Source organism: Labrus bergylta, chromosome 4 (assembly GCF_963930695.1).
Source record: "Labrus bergylta chromosome 4, fLabBer1.1, whole genome shotgun sequence".
In the NCBI taxonomy this organism is placed as follows: Eukaryota; Metazoa; Chordata; class Actinopteri; order Labriformes; family Labridae; genus Labrus; species Labrus bergylta.
In genome coordinates, this window is record NC_089198.1 from 32,380,987 (window position 1) to 32,400,402 (window position 19,416).

The 19,416-nt window shown below is 38.8% G+C and overlaps 1 protein-coding gene across 1 annotated transcript; it reads right to left on the reverse strand.

The window, feature by feature from the left end:
• Positions 1-412: 412 nt before the first annotated feature.
• On the reverse strand, positions 413-18,502 carry LOC109980711 (polypyrimidine tract-binding protein 2). The gene is made up of 17 exons (XM_020629200.3): positions 18,381-18,502; positions 16,409-16,430; positions 16,048-16,099; positions 15,203-15,366; positions 14,439-14,510; positions 14,276-14,347; positions 14,007-14,165; positions 13,314-13,424; positions 12,168-12,336; positions 11,121-11,198; positions 10,041-10,153; positions 7,125-7,158; positions 4,763-4,855; positions 3,677-3,793; positions 2,930-3,029; positions 2,745-2,822; positions 413-2,070 (listed from the first exon to the last, which is right to left on the reverse strand). Exons 1-17 carry the CDS (start codon positions 18,386-18,388, stop codon positions 1,941-1,943), a joined length of 1,572 nt encoding a protein of 523 aa, XP_020484856.1. The 5' UTR covers positions 18,389-18,502; the 3' UTR covers positions 413-1,940.
• Positions 18,503-19,416: the final 914 nt, after the last annotated feature.

A 19,416-nucleotide genomic window follows, 5' to 3' on the forward strand; every position in this document is an offset into this window, starting at 1 on the left:
TCTACAATGGGTGTAACACCCGAGTCCCACTGCCTGTGATGTTTTCAGTTTTCAGAGTCCTATCTTCAGTTTGTTTACATCGCCAGGACGGCCGGCTGACTCCTCCCCTCTTGTATAAAAGTTGTTTAATTGAGGGACTAGAGAAAAGAAGAATAACATACTGTACTCACTGCTTAACTGTGTTTCTAGATCACGCTCATTTCAGGTAAATTTACATGCAGTGTGAAGATACGAGCATAATAAAGATCGCTAGCATTAGCATGCTAACACAACAATGCAGCACAAGTTGTTTTGGTTTCATGCTGGTGACATCTGCTAGATCAAAAAAATCACATATAAAGCCTTTAAAAAACAACTATCTTTGCATTTCTTAATGTCAAACAATTTAAAGAAGAAAAACAACTGACAGAAGTGAACAGAGAGAGAGAAGTTTATTGACAGGTAGGATATAGATGAGCCATGAGGCCTGGAGTAAGTTGGAACACAGACATACTGTAATTTCAATTGGGTTCATTGATAGAAAATACATGAAACTATGAAATCTTACCACAAAAGAAACAAGCTCAGGTAGAAAATGTGCAACTATCTCCTTAAATAAAACCTTTGTAGTCTAAAATAAGAACCAGAGATGAGGAAACACAGTTTGAAGATAAACTCAGTGGAAAGTGACCCAGTTTTCTTCTGCTCATGTTTTTTGGACAGCTGGGCTGGGTTCACATCTTAATTAAACGACTGTATCAAGGCATGAAAGATTGAATCAGACCACAAGCTAAAGGCACATGAACTTTGGTCCAAAAGGTCTCCTCCCAAAATCAGAGACCAAGACCAGAATCACATGTTGAAACCTTGTCTTTGCAGACAGTATTAGCATTCATTCTACCTAATGTGGCTGTGTGCGCACCAAGTTAGCAACAGATTATTAAAGCATCAAATTTAAACAGGAACATCTATTTCTGGTGTATCCAAATGTACTCAACAAGCAGCCTTCTCAAATTATTTTTCCAGTTTCCATATAAGCATTGTGACTCAATGCATCAAAAATGGTCAAAGCACACCCTGTAAACGGTTGTTCTGACCGTGTTAGCCTGTGGGAAAAAGAGCGGGAAACTACAGTATGCCAGTTAAGAAAAGCTGTATTGTCTGACATTGTACCAAAATGTATGAAGGGTGGTTTAATTCATTTCTTTTGAAAACCTCTGACCACTTCAATTACATCTGGTGTTCAAACTTCATGCAAAGTTATCCTGTATGCTGCAGAAAACATTTAAATCTGGACTTAAAATAAGATTGTGATCTGTTCAAAATGGAGGAGAGAACATGAATCACATTTTGATTATTGATAACAATTCTCATCTACTCCTGTAAACTTGAAACTAAAAAGGTCTGTATTCGTTTCTAAATTTACAAGAACGTATTTGTAAAGATGAACACTCTGATCTTTGAAGTCTGTTTCACTGCTGAGCAACATCAGTGATCGCTGTGGTAGAGTGACGTCGAAGGGGCGCTCTGCTGCAGCTTGAAACCAAAACCAACAATATCACAGTGAGCTATATCACCCTGGAGAACTTTAAGAAATCACTGCAGAGTTGCAAATTTAACATGAAGACAAATCTTCAGCTGATGTTCACTATTTATTTAGTTGCAATTTGAGATGTCATAAAGCTGGAATTTCTTAACTCTTTAGGATACAACTGACATTTACACAGCTTCTACTGGTCAAGAATTAGGTTGATTTGGGTTTTCATAATCTTTAAACTAAAATCTATTCAAATGCTACTCATGAATTGTAACTTTGGGGTTGAAGCACATGTTGGTGTTTAACTACTACTTATTTTTAAAGGTTTTGGAATAGTGCACAAGAGGTTAACAGAAGATACTGAAAAGACTAAGTATGTGAGGGACTTCCTTGCTCATCATAGATCTTCGTGTTCAGGAGTAGGTTAGATGGTGGACTTTGAAAAGGAAACTTTCAGATGGTGATTCCCTCCCATGTCATAGTTGTGAAGCTCCATTAGAGCCTGTATGGCTTCCTCTACCGATGACATCTGGATCAAAGACATCTTACGGTCCCTGATGAAGGAAGAGCAGAAACAGTTTAGTCGTTTAATATTAGGAAGGTTGTTCTTTGTCGTCAGCTCGGTGTGAACCAGCCTTAAGATTTACCACTGAACATTATAAACAAATATACACAGGAGGTTTGAAGATGGTAAACGGGCTTGAGTTTGTAAAGAGCTTTTCTAATCTTCTGACTGCTCAAAGTGCTTTTACACCGCAGGTCACACCTACACATTCACACACTGATGGTAGAGGCTGCTGTGCAAAGAGTCCATCAGTATTAACTCATCCATTCATACACATTCACACACTGATGGTAGAGGCTGCTGAGTAAAGAGTCCATCAGTATTAACTCATCCATTCATACACATTCACACACTGATGGTAGAGGCTGCTGAGTAAAGAGTCCATCAGTATTAACTCATCCATTCATACACATTCACACACTGATGGTAGAGGCTGTTGAGTAAAGAGTCCATCAGTATTCACTCATCCATTCATACACATACACACACTGATGGTAGAGGCTGCTGTGTAAAGAGTCCATCAGTATTAACTCATCCATTCATACACATACACACACTGATGGTAGAGGCTGCTGAGTAAAGAGTCCATCAGTATTCACCCATCCATTCATACACATACACAAGTGAATGAAGACTCACTCAATATACTTCAGTTCTACTTACTGGAAGAATTTGAAGGCCTTAACGCTTCCTCCACCGTTGGAGAACAGGAGACGTAGATCATCTTCTCCGAGACCATCACTGCACACAAAGACAAACTGTTATTGTTTTTTTTAAAGCAGAATGAATCCAAAGCAAAGCTGAAGAAATGAACCTCTTTATGCAGATACAAAAAAAATTACTCCTACCGGACATTGGAGAGGTGAAGTGTTGCAGACGGAGGAAATATATTCTGGAAGTTTTTGGATCCTGGTTTCTTAAAACGATGGAGCGGAGAACCAGAAAAGTCTTTAAAAATAAAAAATAAACAAAAACAACAATTAGACATCAGGGTTAAAACATCAGGGTGAAAGTTATTTCATGTGAATGCTACACATAATGTTTCATTTTTCTATCACATGAACTTCAGCACCTAATAGTCTAGCTTCAGTCTAACACAGATTCAGAAAATATATTATAACGCCCCCCACCCCCGGCCAAAGTCGAGGATTTGACTTCATTACACTCGGTATAAATAATGTAGCCTTTAGCTATGTAGCCTTTAGCTATGAAGCCTTTAGCTATTAAGCTAGTCCCAGGAGAAGATTATGAGTGAGCTATGAGTTCTGGTCACTTAAGTCTAACTGCATATCTAGATTTTTACCATTTTCAAACTCAGCAATGTTGATTCAATATAGTTAGTTTTTGAAGAATCACTTAATGAAAAATCAAATTTCATGTTTTGGAACCTAGAAGGCTTTCTGAGCTTTAAAGGTTATTGCTGCTGGGAATTATTTTTTGTAAATCGCACACTTTAAAAGTTGTAACGACACTTCAAAGTTGACTTTGACACTTTAAATGTCTGAATTGAAAACACAACAGAGAATGTCACGAGTAAAAGTAAATCCTTCAAAGATATTGAAAAAGGTCCTTCTTGCATGCACATAACCTCCTACCTTTAGTGAGTAACTGATCATCCAGTCCTTCTCTGGGCAGAGCCACCGTTTGGTGTTTTGACAGAGTCACTCTCATCACTTTACCAAACACCTTTTGGCCATTCAGATGGCTCATTGCTACATGTAAGGAAGAACAGAAATATGGAAATTACCATTTGCAGTCATACAGAAAAAAAACCCTTAAGATTCTGATTGGATCTGAAGTGGTACATGGACTTTAAAGTACAAATATATATGTATTTATATATTAAAGCTACTGTGAGGAACTTTTGGTTTGTGTTGACTTTTGGCCCCCCTGTGGACAAAGTAGGATCTACTATCTAATGGCTGATTAGAGTCTTGAGTCTGCCACCTTCCCTGCAGCAGTTTTTCAGGTATTAATAATCATTAAAGAGGACATATTCTCTCCCTTTCTTAATCTTTTCAAACAGTCCCCTGTGGTCTAAATGAAACATCTGTGCTGTGCTTTGGTCAAAATATAACATGAATCAAGCACCAGAGGAGGTTTGTGAACCTGTATAAACCAGCTCTCTCAGAACGCTCCGTTTTGGTGTGTGTGTCTCTTTAAATGCAATGACCACCCCCCCCCGAGTTTTCCCAGTAGACATCACTCCTCTGTAGCGAGAATAAAAATGGTGGCTCTGTGTGAAAGTTTTGATCTAGGCTGGGGGTGGAGTCCATGGGTGGAGATACCAGGGGAGGGGAGGGGATTTTTTTTAACTAGAATCCCACTGTGACATCACAAGGCATTTTTCTCTGTGTTGTAAGACTCATGCAGATCACAAACAAAGGACTGGATGGGTTTATTTCACATTTTGCGGGTGTGTAGACACTCAGGTTACCCAGATATATGTTCAAAAATCACTAAAAGTGTATTTTTTATAATATGTCCCCTTTAAATATAATCAATCATATCCACTATAGTTCCGATTCCATTCCGGTCATTTATCTCAGTCTGTGTTATAACCACCTAAAACTCGCCATAAGTGTTTTGATAACATTGATAAACCTTTTATTTCTTGATGTATTTCTTGCAGTCCAATACTGGTGTAGTGATTGATATTGCTTACATAAAGAATAACTCACCCAGCTGAGCCTGGTTTCCATCAGACAACTGAATCAGTGCACTGTCCTTTTTGTTGTAGAGGATCTTCACCCTCTGGACATCACCATAGACTCCTGAAGGTTGAAGAGAGAGAGAGAGAGAGAGAGAGAGAGAGAGAGAGAGAGAGAGAGAGAGAGAGAGAGAGAGAGAGCAGAGGAGGGTAGTATAGACAGAGCAGGAGAGATGGAGCACACAGAGATAAAAGAAGGAGAGGTGTAAAGAATGTAAAGGAATAAAGTTAGTGGAAGAAAGACAAATTAAAAGAAAAGATGGAATCTTCCCAATTTGACTTCCACAAGACATTCAATCAAAAATAATCCAGAAGAACCAAGTAGAGCTTTTCATGTCACGTCAACCAGTGACAACATTCAGACACCTGAAACTTCCCTGGTAACTGGCTGAGTTAGGAGAACTTTGACTGGCAAGTGTGCAGAAGATTCCATAAACCAGCTTGGAGACTGGTTATGAAAAGGTGAAATCAGCAATGGACAGTGTAGGGAACAAAGAGAAAACCTCTCAAAGGACACACACTGAATACTGCATGCCATGTACAGTAAATCCAGAGAAGTGACCCACCCCTTTTTGACAGGTCTCTGTATATCCTGGAGTAGCTTATTATTAGTATCTGGGCTGGTTGGCAGTCTGATTCTTAGTTTAGGGCCTGAGCAGCAGTTCACTCTGACTGGAAAGTATCTGATTAATGACACATCTTAACAAACAGACATAAAGAAAGGACGAGGTGTAAAGATTGTAATATGTGGAATGAGTCAGGAGGAGCACACCAGACTGTCATGATCAATTTAACAGTGAGAATATACATTTTTCATTTGGGTACTACATAAATATTATTCAAAATATTGTACCAGAAACTACATTTTGCGGTTGTCGTTTTGTTGTTCCTTCAATCACTAAAAAGACAGAATGAGAAATTGAACGTTTATAGCTTCTTTTTTTTTCTTACATCACAGCTTAGCAGATAGCTCAGATACTTCATTTTTAACTGAGGGTCAACTCTACTCCACAATTCTTCCCTTCAAAATGCACTCGCTCTACATTTTTCCAATGACAGCTCTATGAAGTACAAGCTCTGGGAAGTGTTGGTTTTGTTTCCAAAAAAATTATTTTGTCCTACATTTGCAGGTCACATTCATTTAAAGGAAAAAAATTATAGTACATTCACAACTTTCAGGATAGTGAAGTACCCACAAGGATTTTAAACAAGTCATATTTGTAGTCATTCCTCCTGCTCATGCTGGCCAATAAAATAAAACTCAGTGCACTGTGCATTTCAACCTCCGAGGGGATATCTTCCAAACCTAAATGTTTTTTTAACTTGAAAATTAAAATGTTTGTTTTTTTCCATTAAAGTCAAAGGAGAGGAAGGACACAGCCCCACCTTCACTTTCTCATCGGATAAGGGATGTACTTATTAACCTGAAGATTGAGAAAATCAGATGCACACTGCGTGGTTCTGAAAATAAATTCAATAAAATCTGGAAATCGTTCCTTTCCATTCTTTGGCAAACCCTCCACACATGTACAGGATTAAATAGTGAATTTGCTTTGCCTTGACCCTCGACACATTCTATCTTCTGACCTGGTCGTGCTGCTTCTGGCTTTTATTTATTCATTTTTTTTATTCCACCTTACCTATACATCAGAATATTATTATTAATACTTAAGTGTGTATATTTATGTTTATTTTATTTATTTTTCACCAAGTGCCTCAACAACTAGTCTTTCATCTTCGCCGTCAACAGAATATGGCGAGGTAGTGAGAGTCTTTAGACGTGAATGACAGCAAGGGGGGGTGGGATCTGTTTGTATTAATGTGTGTAATAATTCAAAATTCAATAAAAATAACCTTGAAGAGAAAGTCAAAGGAGAGTAGATGACGGATGAATTTTCTACAAAACTTTAGATGATTTATGATTAAGTCGTCTTTTGGCTGAGTGGAGACAGTAGATGCTGTGTTGAAACACCCTCATGCCAGGTCAGGATCACACGCCCCGAGTAGTTTCTAAAAGCACCACACTGAGAGAAAGTTATCTAACTGAAGGTCCAGTACACTGTGGGGAAGTTTGACAACAATGAGACTTTTTTTGTTTTTGTTCTCATCAGTTAACAGATCAGCTGACCAAACAGACAAATCCCCCAGACTCATTTTTCATTCAGAGTCGACAAAGCAGACTCAGTTTTGTTCAATCTTAAAAAGGGGAGAGGTTTAGAGATAAAGAAAGACACAGAGGAAAAACCGATTCCACGACATCACTGAAAAAAGTGAAGCAAAAATTGGATTAACAGAGAGAGATTTACAGATAGAATAGAAGAGGTTGAACATACCGAAGAGGGTAAAGAGACTTTGAGGCGTGACCATCTTTAGAGAGAGAGACCGCAGAGCAGAGGACAGGAAGAGGAGGAGCAGAGGAGGAGGAAGAGGAGAGACGCAGGTAGAGATCAGACCGCCCAGCGTTGGACGAGAAGGGGGAGGGTGGTGGTTTCCATGACGATGCAGGGGTTGAGAAAACATTAAAGGGCATGGGGGTTGGGGGGAGGGGGGGTCAAACATGGCAAATCATAAGTTAGGTTAGACCCCATTTAGTTAAGAGAGGGACAGGAAGTGAGGAATAGTTGGGGTAAGCATTATGGGGAGGAAGGAGAGGGTTTTAAGATGAACGGCCAATCGGTTGATGAAGTGTTTAGGAATGGAGGAGGGAAGAAAGGAGTTGGGAAAGGGAGAAAGGAAGAGAGGACAAAAACCAAAGCAGAGGTCAGTAAACAGAGCATCAGCGGAACATCAACGGCGTCTGAATGGTTGGTTGTTTGATTCTATACACGTACACACATACACAAACACACATACACAAACACAAACACACAAACACAAACACACAAACACACACTTTCTGCTGGATGCATTTCTCAGTTAGGAGAAGAAAGGATTGGAGGGAAGTAAGAAATAAGACATTAAAAGGCATGTAAAGCATAAAATAAATAAGTGAATGACAGAGAAAGAGATAACCAACATCAAGGGGCGGTACCACCGAGGAGATGGTCAACTAGAGCATGTGACTGCAGGAAACAGGCGCCATAATGACTGCGGACCATGACTGGCATAGACATGTCGAAAGGAAATGTATAAAAAACAATGAAACTTAACTTTAAACTGTTTGGTGGAAAAATATTATTTTGTTGGAAATCTTCAAATACATTACGAAGAATCATCACTAAAAGCAACATGGGTGAGTTTGACATAACTAACCTCTCCTCAAGGTGTACAATTATCAGCTTTGAATGAGAGACACGGTCCATTTCTGAAACAATAGTTTCTGTCTGATGTGGAAATATACTCAGAAAAAAAATCATTTATATCTTAATTTTCAAAAGTCTTCTTAACCAATCTTCAAGAGGGGAATAAATGTAAACTAGGACATGTGTTCATTTCCATTTAACAAGTTTAAGAATGGGTTTGGTATTAAAGAATCATTTCATTAAATGAACATAGAACAGTGATACACTTTGGGGTTTGTTTTGCAAAGCCACCAGAATACAGGGAACACAAATCTTAGTACAGCTGTTAGTCTGTCCTGTTGATGACTCAGGTGAGAATGGAGTCTTGACTGAAAAACAATTCAAAACATGAAGGATGGCTACATCACACTCAACCTTTACCGAGCCACAGGATTGTATTGCGCAAACTCTGCAGGGTGCAGGAGCTGCTGCTGACAAGTTGATTGGTCAACAGGGAGAATACTTCTACTGAGCAGTCAGAATACAGGAGTTTCACGAAAAACTATCCAGACTGTTATTTAAGCCCCTGTGACGTTTGGCTTTCAGTATGAAGGTCAAAGAGGCGACATGTTGGGACCAAGTCATCAGAGGAAGCACCAGAGGCATTACAGGGGTGTGACAAAATCTCTGGAAGAAGGCGGAGCCAGAGGGGCCTCTACGTGTGTGTGTGTGTGTGTGTGTGTGTTTACATGCTATGCTCGTCGAGCTTCTGCATCTCCATAGCGCAATAAAAAAAAACACACTGGGACACCAACATTATGCTGAATCAATGTGAAAGTAATTGGTGTATAAATGTATTATTATTATTAGTATTACTGTTTTGCAGTCTGACAAAGACTAAAGACTCAAAGTGTGAACACCACCGCTCCACCAGAAGCAAGAATGAGAGACAGAGAGAGCAGGACTCTGACAGGTGGAAAACTCAGAACCAGTTAACAGATACTGTGGATAGAGGAAGACGGATGAAAGAGGACAGAAGACACACATTCACAATCAGAGAGGAAACGAGAGACTGACAGAAGAAGTAGAAGATTTAAGTGTTCAGTTAAAAAAAAACCACAAAGCTTCAAAAACACAACAGAACCTTGCTGAATGCTGTCACCATCATCTGCCCAAGGATAACAGATGGAAATTAGCTAGTTAGCTAAATCTAGTACAAAGCATCTTTTCTCTTCTGAGACTAATGGTTTTTTTTGTACACTGTCCTTGATTAAAATAAACCATTAAACTGGATTAACAAGTCAGATCAATTGTTAAGGTTCTGTTATTGAAAGTTGTCAAATTTAGGACCTGTCACAGTTTACCAAGCACAAAAATCCATCTTAAGAATCAAAGCATGAAACACACAAAACACACTCGTGCTAAAGAAAGGATCCTTCTCTTTAAACCATGTCATGTACAAAGAACTGCCTCGAGTCAAATACATTTATAAACACTGACGGAAGTCTTCAGAATTAGTTTTTTTAGAAGCCCAAAATTTAAATGTAGATAAAGCAGTAGTAGTCATAGCTACTAAATACTTTTCATGTGTTTTGTGTAACATCATTATTTCCTCGACATTTATCAAAAAATACGTTTTTGGTGTACAATTTAAAAAACAACTGTAGCATCAATGTTTCAGATTATTTAACGTTCTAAAAGGTTTAAAACTTGAGATCATGTTTACACATTATGACCGGCTGTCTGGTTGGAAGAGGTATGATGATTCCCACTGTAAACTGTTTCCAAGTGATTACACACACACACACACACACACACACACACACACACACACACACACACACACACACACACACACACAGACACACACACAAACACACCCCACACACACACACACACACACACACACACACACACACACACACACACACACACACACACACACACACACACACACACACACACACACACTCAGAAATATGCATTAATAAACACACTGGTTCAGAGTAATGCTTCAGGTTTCTTTACCTCTTCATTCAGATTGGATGCCAACAGGACTCCTGACACTCCAGATCCAGATAAAGCCACGCGGCCTGCAGCTGCTGCTGCTGCTGCTGCAGCGCTCAGAGGACTGATGGCTCCTGTTAGAAACATCAGATAAACAATTTACAATTTAAACTAGATTCTGGCTTTAAAAGGATTACATAAACCAACAACATTTTCAGAAATGCAGGTCCTGACTTTTCCTTTCAGACACTTTTACACAGCAGGAGATTTCCAGAATTGTACAAGTTGTCACAACTTGAAATAGTCTGTTTTGGTCTATGTCAGGGAGAGTGCCTTGGTAGAGCATGCAGGGGGAGGAGTCCTCTGTTTCTGGGTCGATAGCACTAAAACATGTACCAGGAGTTACTCATAATACAAACACGATCATGAAAAACAATGTACAGGACGCTGAAAAAAAAGAAACCAGAGAAAAACAGCAAGTTTACTGTCCAGGTTCAGAAAGGTTTGGGCACTTGTGTTCCCGCTATTTTCCTATTTTCAGGAGTGCAGTGCTTGTTTGAAAGGGCTCTAGATCCAACAAAGGCACAAAACAATAAAACACCCAGACATGACAGTTTACAATTTCTCTGGGAGGCTGCAGCATAAAAAAACATGCACTGAAAAAAGGAAAAAAAAAAAAATCAAATTGAGGGAGGGTACTGTGCTTCATGACATGTTATTATACTGCCAAACATCAATGACCCTGTTAAACTATGACTACTTGTTCTTAAATTAAATTAAATTTCCCTTTTACAATCAAATGTTGTCCATGCTGGTTAAGCACAATTTTTTACTTCAGGATTGAAAGAAATAATAGTTTAATAGTTTTGCCAATTTTAAGGAGCCTTACAGGACTAGCATGGACACAAGGATAGAAGTCCATCTAGTATTTAAAATAAAAAAAGGTTCAGTATAGTCTCAACTGAGCACAGAGGCACATGAGAGTAATCATGTTAGATAAATAAAGCAGCTCATGACATAATAAAAGCCAGCAGCAGGAGACAAATAGCAAAGATAGACTGATGGACAAACAGAATTTAAGAAACATTTAAATATCAGTACCTCCACCCTGTGAGAGGGAGAGTGAGGACGAGTAACCTCCTCCACTAGAGTAGGAAGCTAGCGCTCCAGATGGGGTACCTACAAAAAAACAAAAACAAGATTTACTCAACAAAAACATCACCAACATGTACCTGAAGAGAACAATCAGGCAGTAACAGTACAAGTATTTTACCAGAGGTACATTTATCTTATATATAAAGCATCCATAAATGTGATATTATGACCTAAGAGCAAGGAACGACTTGAATTCAGTTCATCTTATTATCTTACTCCTGACGCACTATTGGACAATATGAAGTTGATAGCATTCCAATATATCAATACAGACACATAAAGCATCTTTGAAAGATGGTTCAAGCCCCTCGTTCTACAAAGATTTATTCATGTTTAGGAAAGGAGACAAAGCCTGAGCTCTAGCAAGAAACCAATAAGCTGACTTTTAAACAACTCAGATATTAATGCCACATCCTCCTTGAGAAAAAAAAGGCACTTTATCTGTGGAAAATATTTCCAGCTACAGTAAAACCCCAGCTGTCTCTTTTCCTGAGATAACCGAGGAAATGTAAAGAAAACAAATCCTGTATAACTCTTCATTTGATGTCACACGGTAAGAAAAAAAAAGGTTCAATAAATGAAGAATGAAATGTGTGACTGAGCATACTAAAGGGGGTTCTTTATTTCAGGGGTTAAAAGAGGAGCGTGACAGTAGAATACTATTCAGCGCCATGATGAAGTTCTTCTGTCATCATTCCTTTACACTCACACGTTGAATCTGTAATGTTGATGTGTGTGGTTACACATCACCAAAGGGTGTGAACACAAGGTGGTAGCTTCACATACACACTCAGACATACACACACACACACACAGCCCCCCATTACACCTCATCCTCTACCTCTGATGACCTCTGATTCTGCCTCCATGCATTACACATTGCAGACAGGGGCACAAAGTATTCAGCCTTCAACTGGCAGTGTGGAACCAGTAGAAACCCCAGAAGATGTAAATAAATGTGGTGCAGACAGATAAGGACAGAGGAACATTTACCCAATAAGGAATGGTCCTTGTTGGCTGACTCTCCATCTCCTGTAGGAAGGTCAGGCCTGGTGTAATCTCTACTTTTGTCGTTGTTGTACTTGACGTTGAGGTTGACCAGTTTACTAAAGTCTATCCGCAGTGTGCAACATGAGTTATAGATGTTCTGTCCATCCAAAGACTAAAGAAGAAGAGGAAAGACAAGTTATTGATGAAGAAATTTTAGTCGGGTCCAAAAAGAAAAACATCTGTTTAAATCTGAAAACTGAACATTTCTTAAAAAGTCAAGACATTATTGGAATACTAACGGTTCAAACAGACTTCATTAATAAGTTCAACTTTCAACAAAGGATGGGTTTTTTTAAAAGGGAAAAAACTGCAGAGGAGACACACACACCAATTCAACTGGACTAAAAGCCCCTTGATGTATCTGCAACAATAGTCTATCTTATCCCTCTCCAGAGACCACATCACCCCCATCCTTCATGACCTCCACTGGCTCCCCATCCCCCAGCATATCAACTTCAAACTCCTCATCCTCACCTACAAAGCCCTTCACAACCTGGCTCCCCCCTACCTGTCTGAACTCCTCCACCGACACACTCCCACCCGCACTCTCAGGCCTGCGGATGCAAACCTCCTGCCCCCCCCCCCACTCCCTAATAACATCAGAGACTCCCCACACTCACCTCCTACAAGAAATCCCTAAAAACTCACCTCTTCATCACTGCCTACAACCACTAACGCCTACATTACTTCTTCGTTGTACTGTCCTCGTTGTTTTTTGTTTTATTGTTTTATGTTTTTGTCAAAGCGTCTTTGAGTTTTCAGAAAACCGCTATATAAAACCAATTTATTATTATTATTATTATTATCTCAGCCACTGGGCTTTGATGTGGCTTGAGTCCAGTTGAATTGGTGTGCTGAGTAGGTGCAGTTTCACAACATCCCGACATATTTTTAAAAAAGTACAATGTTTTGTATCACTATCAGATATAAGATGTGATCATTAGCCTACTGTTAAGGCTACGGTAGCTAACCAGATATTCCTCTGTCTAAAGCCAGGACACACTAATGAATGAATGCTTCAGAACAAAACACACAAGTCCAGCTGGTGTTACAAACTGTTCCACTGCTTTGCTAGAAGTGTGATCCTACCAGTTTAGCTTGCTGTGCATTGACGGGGTCGCTGAACTGCAGGAGAGCCTGAAACTGGTTGTTCTTAGTGAAGGTTATGATCTTCATCACGGTCCCAAACTTACTGAAGATCTGGAAAATAAAACCATTGAACAAGAGAATTGAGAAAACGACCAAGCTTGATCTAAATAATACTTTCGTCTTTTCGACATGCTGACTTTTACTATATGGAGAAAAATAAAGAGCTTTAATGCAACGGCCAAATAAAAATCCCAGAATAAGCTATCATCTGGGGATTAATTATTTTTTTAATCAATAGAAATAGAAATTTGCATTCATGTTCTGATAAAATCCAGTGGCAGACATCATCTCTCAAAGTCTATTCTAGCTTCTGGAGTTACTGAACAATTACCCGGAGGGAAATGTATGTGTTGGCCTGTAAACATCTGGAGCTCCCAGAGGCTTCATAACAACATAAGAGGATAGTTAGAAGGTCGGAAGATATGTGTCTGAGTGACTGCTTATCAAACTTCATTTTCAACATTCTTGTTTAAAGCTAGTAAGAAATGCATAGCTTTACAGTTTTTGTCAAAGTAAGAGGTCAACCAGTGTAGCCTAAATAAAACCTCTTTTAATTTACAGTGTCAAAACAATATGAAAAACATCAAATAAACCTGACTTCAGGGTTGATTTGTTTATCTAGTGTGTGTTTACCTGTTGCAGCACATCAAGAGTTACAGGATAAAACATGTTGTCAATGATAATTCGCAGAACAGGGCTTGGAGGCGGAGCTAGGTCCAGAACTCCAGGGTCGGAGGATGGAGAGCTTCCATCCTGAACTGCTGATACCGCCTGTAATACTGCCTGGGCCCTCTGTTGGAGAGAAGGGATATGGATACATAATAAGGAAAGGGCTAAATGTTTCCCACAAACACTTTAGACCGTAGAACGGTTTGATGTTCAAATATTTAGAATTTGCACACCTGGTTTAGAGCGGAGTCAGTTTTCAGCTCCTTGTGGTTTGAGTACTGGATGAAGACAGGAGTGTTTCTGACCTGAAATAACAACAGTTTCATAAACTAGCAACAACAACAACAACAAAGGTGACTGATGTATAATATGAATGCATGCTGGTGTTTTTCAGACCTGTGGTGTGACAGCTGTATAGTAGTTCACCATAGTCATGGCAGCTTCCTCTGTTCCCAACTCCAGAAACGCCTAAACAAAATGTTACAAAGTGTTTTAGCAGTAAAAACAACATCTCACTGTCCTTTTCTTTGTTTAAAGAGGACATATTCTCCCCCTTCTCCCCCTTTTCAAACAGTCCCCTGTGGTCTAAATGAAACATCTGTGCTGTGCTTTGGTCAAAATATAACCTGAATCAAGCACCAGAGGAGGTTTGTGACCCTGTATAAACCAGCTCTCTCAGAACGCTCCGTTTTGGTGTGTGTGTCTCTTTAAATGCAATGACCCCCCCCCCCCCCCCCCCCCCCTTGAGTTTTCCCAGTAGACATCACTCCTCTGTAGAGAGAATAAAAATGGCCGACCTGCGCAAAAGTTTTGTTCTAGGCTGGGGGTGGAGTCTATGTGTGGAGATAGCAGGGGAGGGGAGGGGATTTTTTTATTTTTTTTACCAGAATCCCACTGTGACATCACAAGGAGAGCACATTTGAAAACAGAGCATTTTTCTCTGTGTTGTAAGACTTATGCAGACCACAAACAAAGGACTGGATGGGTTTATTTCACATTTTGTGGATCAGTTACACAAATAAATGTTCAAAAACACTGTAGAAGAAGATTTTTCATCATATGTCCCCTTTAAAAAGAAAATAATTTAAATGATAAGACTGTATTGTTTGATCTTAACCCTTAAGTATTGGCTGATGGTAAAGTGTATCATTAAAGTGTACCTGGTTTTTCCCCTTCAGCATCAGTATATTGGTCACCTTCCCAAAAGGCAGACCCAGAGCAATGACTTCAGTCTCTGACACTTCACTGGGAAGTTTCCTGATGTGAAGAACTCTTGAGGGAGGGGATTCATCCAGACGCTGTTTCTTACTGTCACTGCCATTCGCTGAACATGGACACACACCAACACAAAACACACACGCAGCAATAGAAAGAAGGAGAGTAAGTCACTTACTCACACAGTAAGTTATATAAATGACTGAAACTTAAGCAGCTACATAGAGCTTAATCTTCAGAGTCCTTGTATTGTTCATGCAGCCTGACTCACTGTCACCTCGTGGTTTCTTACTGCTTAAAGGCATATTTAAATAACACCTGTCCTTTTACGACTTTAAAAAGTGCTCTGTTTTTGCTCCTTTTTTTTGTCTTCAAAAAATAACTCAAATCCTTTCTATTCTTAGTTTAGCCTGACTCATTGTTTTCCAACACATTTTTGTCCTGTGGTATTTTAATATTTGTTTTCCAATTTAAAATTGTCTTATAAATATATTATTTTTATTATCTTAAGGTTTCATGTTATGTTATTTGGCTCTTTTATACATGCTTCTAATATTTTCCAGGTTTGTGATCACCTGTGAGCGTATGGGCAGCTGGTTGAACAAACCCTTGATTATAATCCTAAACCTTTATGTTTTTAAAGGGTACAAGTAATTATTTTTTAATCCACAACAGTAGAATTCAATATCAAAGATAAGACAATATATGTATAATTACCATTCATTTCTCATAGCACAGTTAACTATGATACCCCGTTAACCCTTTCATTAAAAACTGAAAGTAAACGTACCTGTCATCGCGTTGGGGCTGCTGCTGTACATGCTGAGCTCATCTGAGCCTCTCTAGAAAGAAAGAAACACAAAGATCATAATCATAATCAATATTACTCCTAAAAGTAGAATAAGACACTATCACACACTATGTAACATTTTGTACTGGACAGTAAAGGAGGGGGGGATCAACAGATATCCTGTTATAGGTCAGTGTAACAATTTGAAGAAAACTAAAGTGAAAAATTACAATTTGTATCATCCTTTAACTTCACAGACAGTTTTAACAAGGTATTAATCAGAACTTGTGGACAGGAAGTACACAGACAAAGTAAATACAAATGTGCTCACTAAGTGAAAGTAAAATGTAAAACTGCTTGCCTTCACACCAACCGCAACATCACTGTGGAGAGAAAGGTAGAAAAACCCAAACAGACACAAATTCTGTTATTTATATTATCAAGAAAATTAAGGAATACTAATTAGGGATGTAAAGATGAATCATAAAATCGTGATAAATCGATTCAAAGGTGTCAAGGTTCACATCGGTACTCTGAAAAATGAATCTCAATAATATGGTGAGCAGTTGCAGAGCGAGATTTAGAAATTGAGGACGCACCACCGTCTTTTAAATCAGAGGTGTGGAAACATTTTGGCTTCCCAAAGACAGAATATGAAAGAGGAGAGAAGATAACAGACGAGATAAAAACTGTGTGCAAATATTACAAGAAGACAGAGAATGACACTAATAACACAACCAACATGATGCAGCTTTTAATCCACACCACAACGAGAAGCTCCAATCACATCCCCTTGTTGAGAGAAAAAAACATTAAAAGGCCAAACCACACTGACAAGCAGGTTAGCAGATCCTAAAGGAATCTGTTTCAGTCATACTTTGTCTTCAGTCTCATTTTGTAAAATAAATCTGGAGAGAATCGTATTGTGACAGTGGCGGTTCTAGACCATTTTTAACGAGCGGGCCAAACTGGGGCCAGTTGTTTTGTCAGAGGGGAACATTAAACCCTGGTGAAAAATACACAAAGATGATCACTCATGCCAAATAATAGCACACATCATTAAATAACACAACTTTAAATACCATGATTTATAATTGTTTCAGTAACAGTATTTAATACTAGATTGTGAGTCCGGTTGTTGAGTCACTGTGTATGTGTTATGAGGGGGGCTCTTCCTTTAGGAGGGGTGGCCAAAGGGGGGACTGAGCTCAGAGTTACAGGGGCACTGGCCCCTGTTGGCCCCTGTTGGCCCCTGCCTAGAACCACCCATGCATCGTGAACCCAGTATCGTGAGTCGTTACATCCCTAATACTAATCCCAAGTATTCAGGAGACTGATTTATGATGCCCAAAAATTAACCATTCAAAAATACAGTAATTGCGTCATTACTTTATATCTTACACCTGATATAAATGATAATACATTAAAGGCTGCCTTCTCATACATTGATGAAACACTATGATGAAGGTTTAAGCCTTCCTCAGACACAATTCCACAATTGATACTTAAAGTCCCTGTAAAGTAAAATCAGTAATACGTCTTCAAGCACGCTAAATATGTTGCAAGAAGAAAGCTTTAAACATGTGCAAAGACTGATTTCCGATTTGTGACCGTTATTTTCTAGGTTTTAATGGGCGGAGCTAAGTCGGGTCGTTATTACGTAGATCGGCCCTTCTGCTCGCACACTTAAACGTGAGAAGAAAGACTTTTATTGCTTATCAAAATTTGACGTTTTTTGTTGGATTGGTTAGGAAACGTTACGTCATTTTCCCATGTGACGATTGCACATCATGTCAATCCATTTATCTGTCAAATGTGAGATGTATAGACAGAGGTCGCTTGGGCATTAGTATATACAGAGACAAAGGGAACGCACCCCAATGACAGGTGACGTGTGTGAGCTATAACAGGGCTAACAGCTTCTTTCACTCCTCATATCCGGACGTACAACTAAATATTACACCGGTTGCTGTAGTTACGCTGACGTTGCAAAAAAAAAAAAATCACATTGTATCCTATAAAACAGGCGAGGCGGTGCAGCTCTTAATCAACGTGTACATGTTATCTCTACCTATGAGCTTGTTGAGTTTACCGAAAATAGCTCTTGTGTCATGTTCTGTCATAAATGCATGCACACGTTTCCATATATGCCAGACAATAATAAACCATTTCTTCCGTGGGGCTGGGTGTTAGCTTCCTAACGTCATGTTATCTTCAATATTCAGTATCAAGGTTCGCAGTTGCGCTAACACAAAGAATACCAAGAGAAAGACTAATCATGTTCACATTCACCGAAATGCAAGGTGCACCCTGAAAGAGAGAAACACACTTACCCGTCCATTGCAACTCTTTGTCCTCTTCTATCTGATTATACTATTTCCAAATCACGTCGGTGGCCAGGCTGTGAAAGCAAAATGGGCGTTCTTCTTCTTTTCATGGCCTTTGACACCTAACAGTACCAGTGTGTGCATTACCACCACCTCCTGTTGAGGAGGTTAACGCAGTGTTAGTAATCATGTTATTAACTTCAAAGTAATGGATCTTATTTATGGTCTAGTTAAATACGATTTAAAACGTAATTTAAATCGTCTGTATGCATTCTTTTGAAAGATTAATTTATGTGCATTAAAGTATGTAAATTAAAGTCGTAAATTAACGAGATTAAAGTCGTTAATTTACGAGATTAAAGTCGTAAATTAACGAGAATAAGGTCGTACATTTACGAGAATAAAGTCGTACATTTACGAGAATAAAGTCGTACATTTACGAGAATAAACTCGTTAATGAACGAGTTTGAAACCTGCCTGCGCGAAAATGATTAAAATAGAACTCTTTAAAGAAGAAGTCTTTAAAGAATAAAATAATAAAGTTGTTATTTTAGTCTATATCTATTTTGCACAGGCTGGTCTCGAACTCGTTAATTGACTAGTTTAATCTTGTAAATTAACGAGTTCAAGACCAGCCCGTGCGAAAATGATTGAAGTAGAACCCTTAATGTCTTCAAAGAATAAAAGAATAAAGTCGTTATTTTGGTCTATATCTATTTTGCGCAGGCTGGTCTCGAGCTTCTTAATTTACGAGTTTAATCTTGCAAATTTACGACTTTATTCTCGTAAATTTACAACTTTAGTCTCGTAAATTTACGACTTTATTCTCGTAAATTTACGAGTTCAATCTCGAAATTAAAAATAAAATAAAAATGAACATGGCCCTAATCCTCCGTCATATGACAGGCATGTTAATGTGTTGAGGAATAAGTGGAGTATAAATGGAGAGTTCAATGAATCCTTGGGAAAAATCTGAACAAAAAGCGCTTTCAAATAACTGGAGCCAGAAATTTAACAGCAGAATTTTTTTTGTAATTTCATC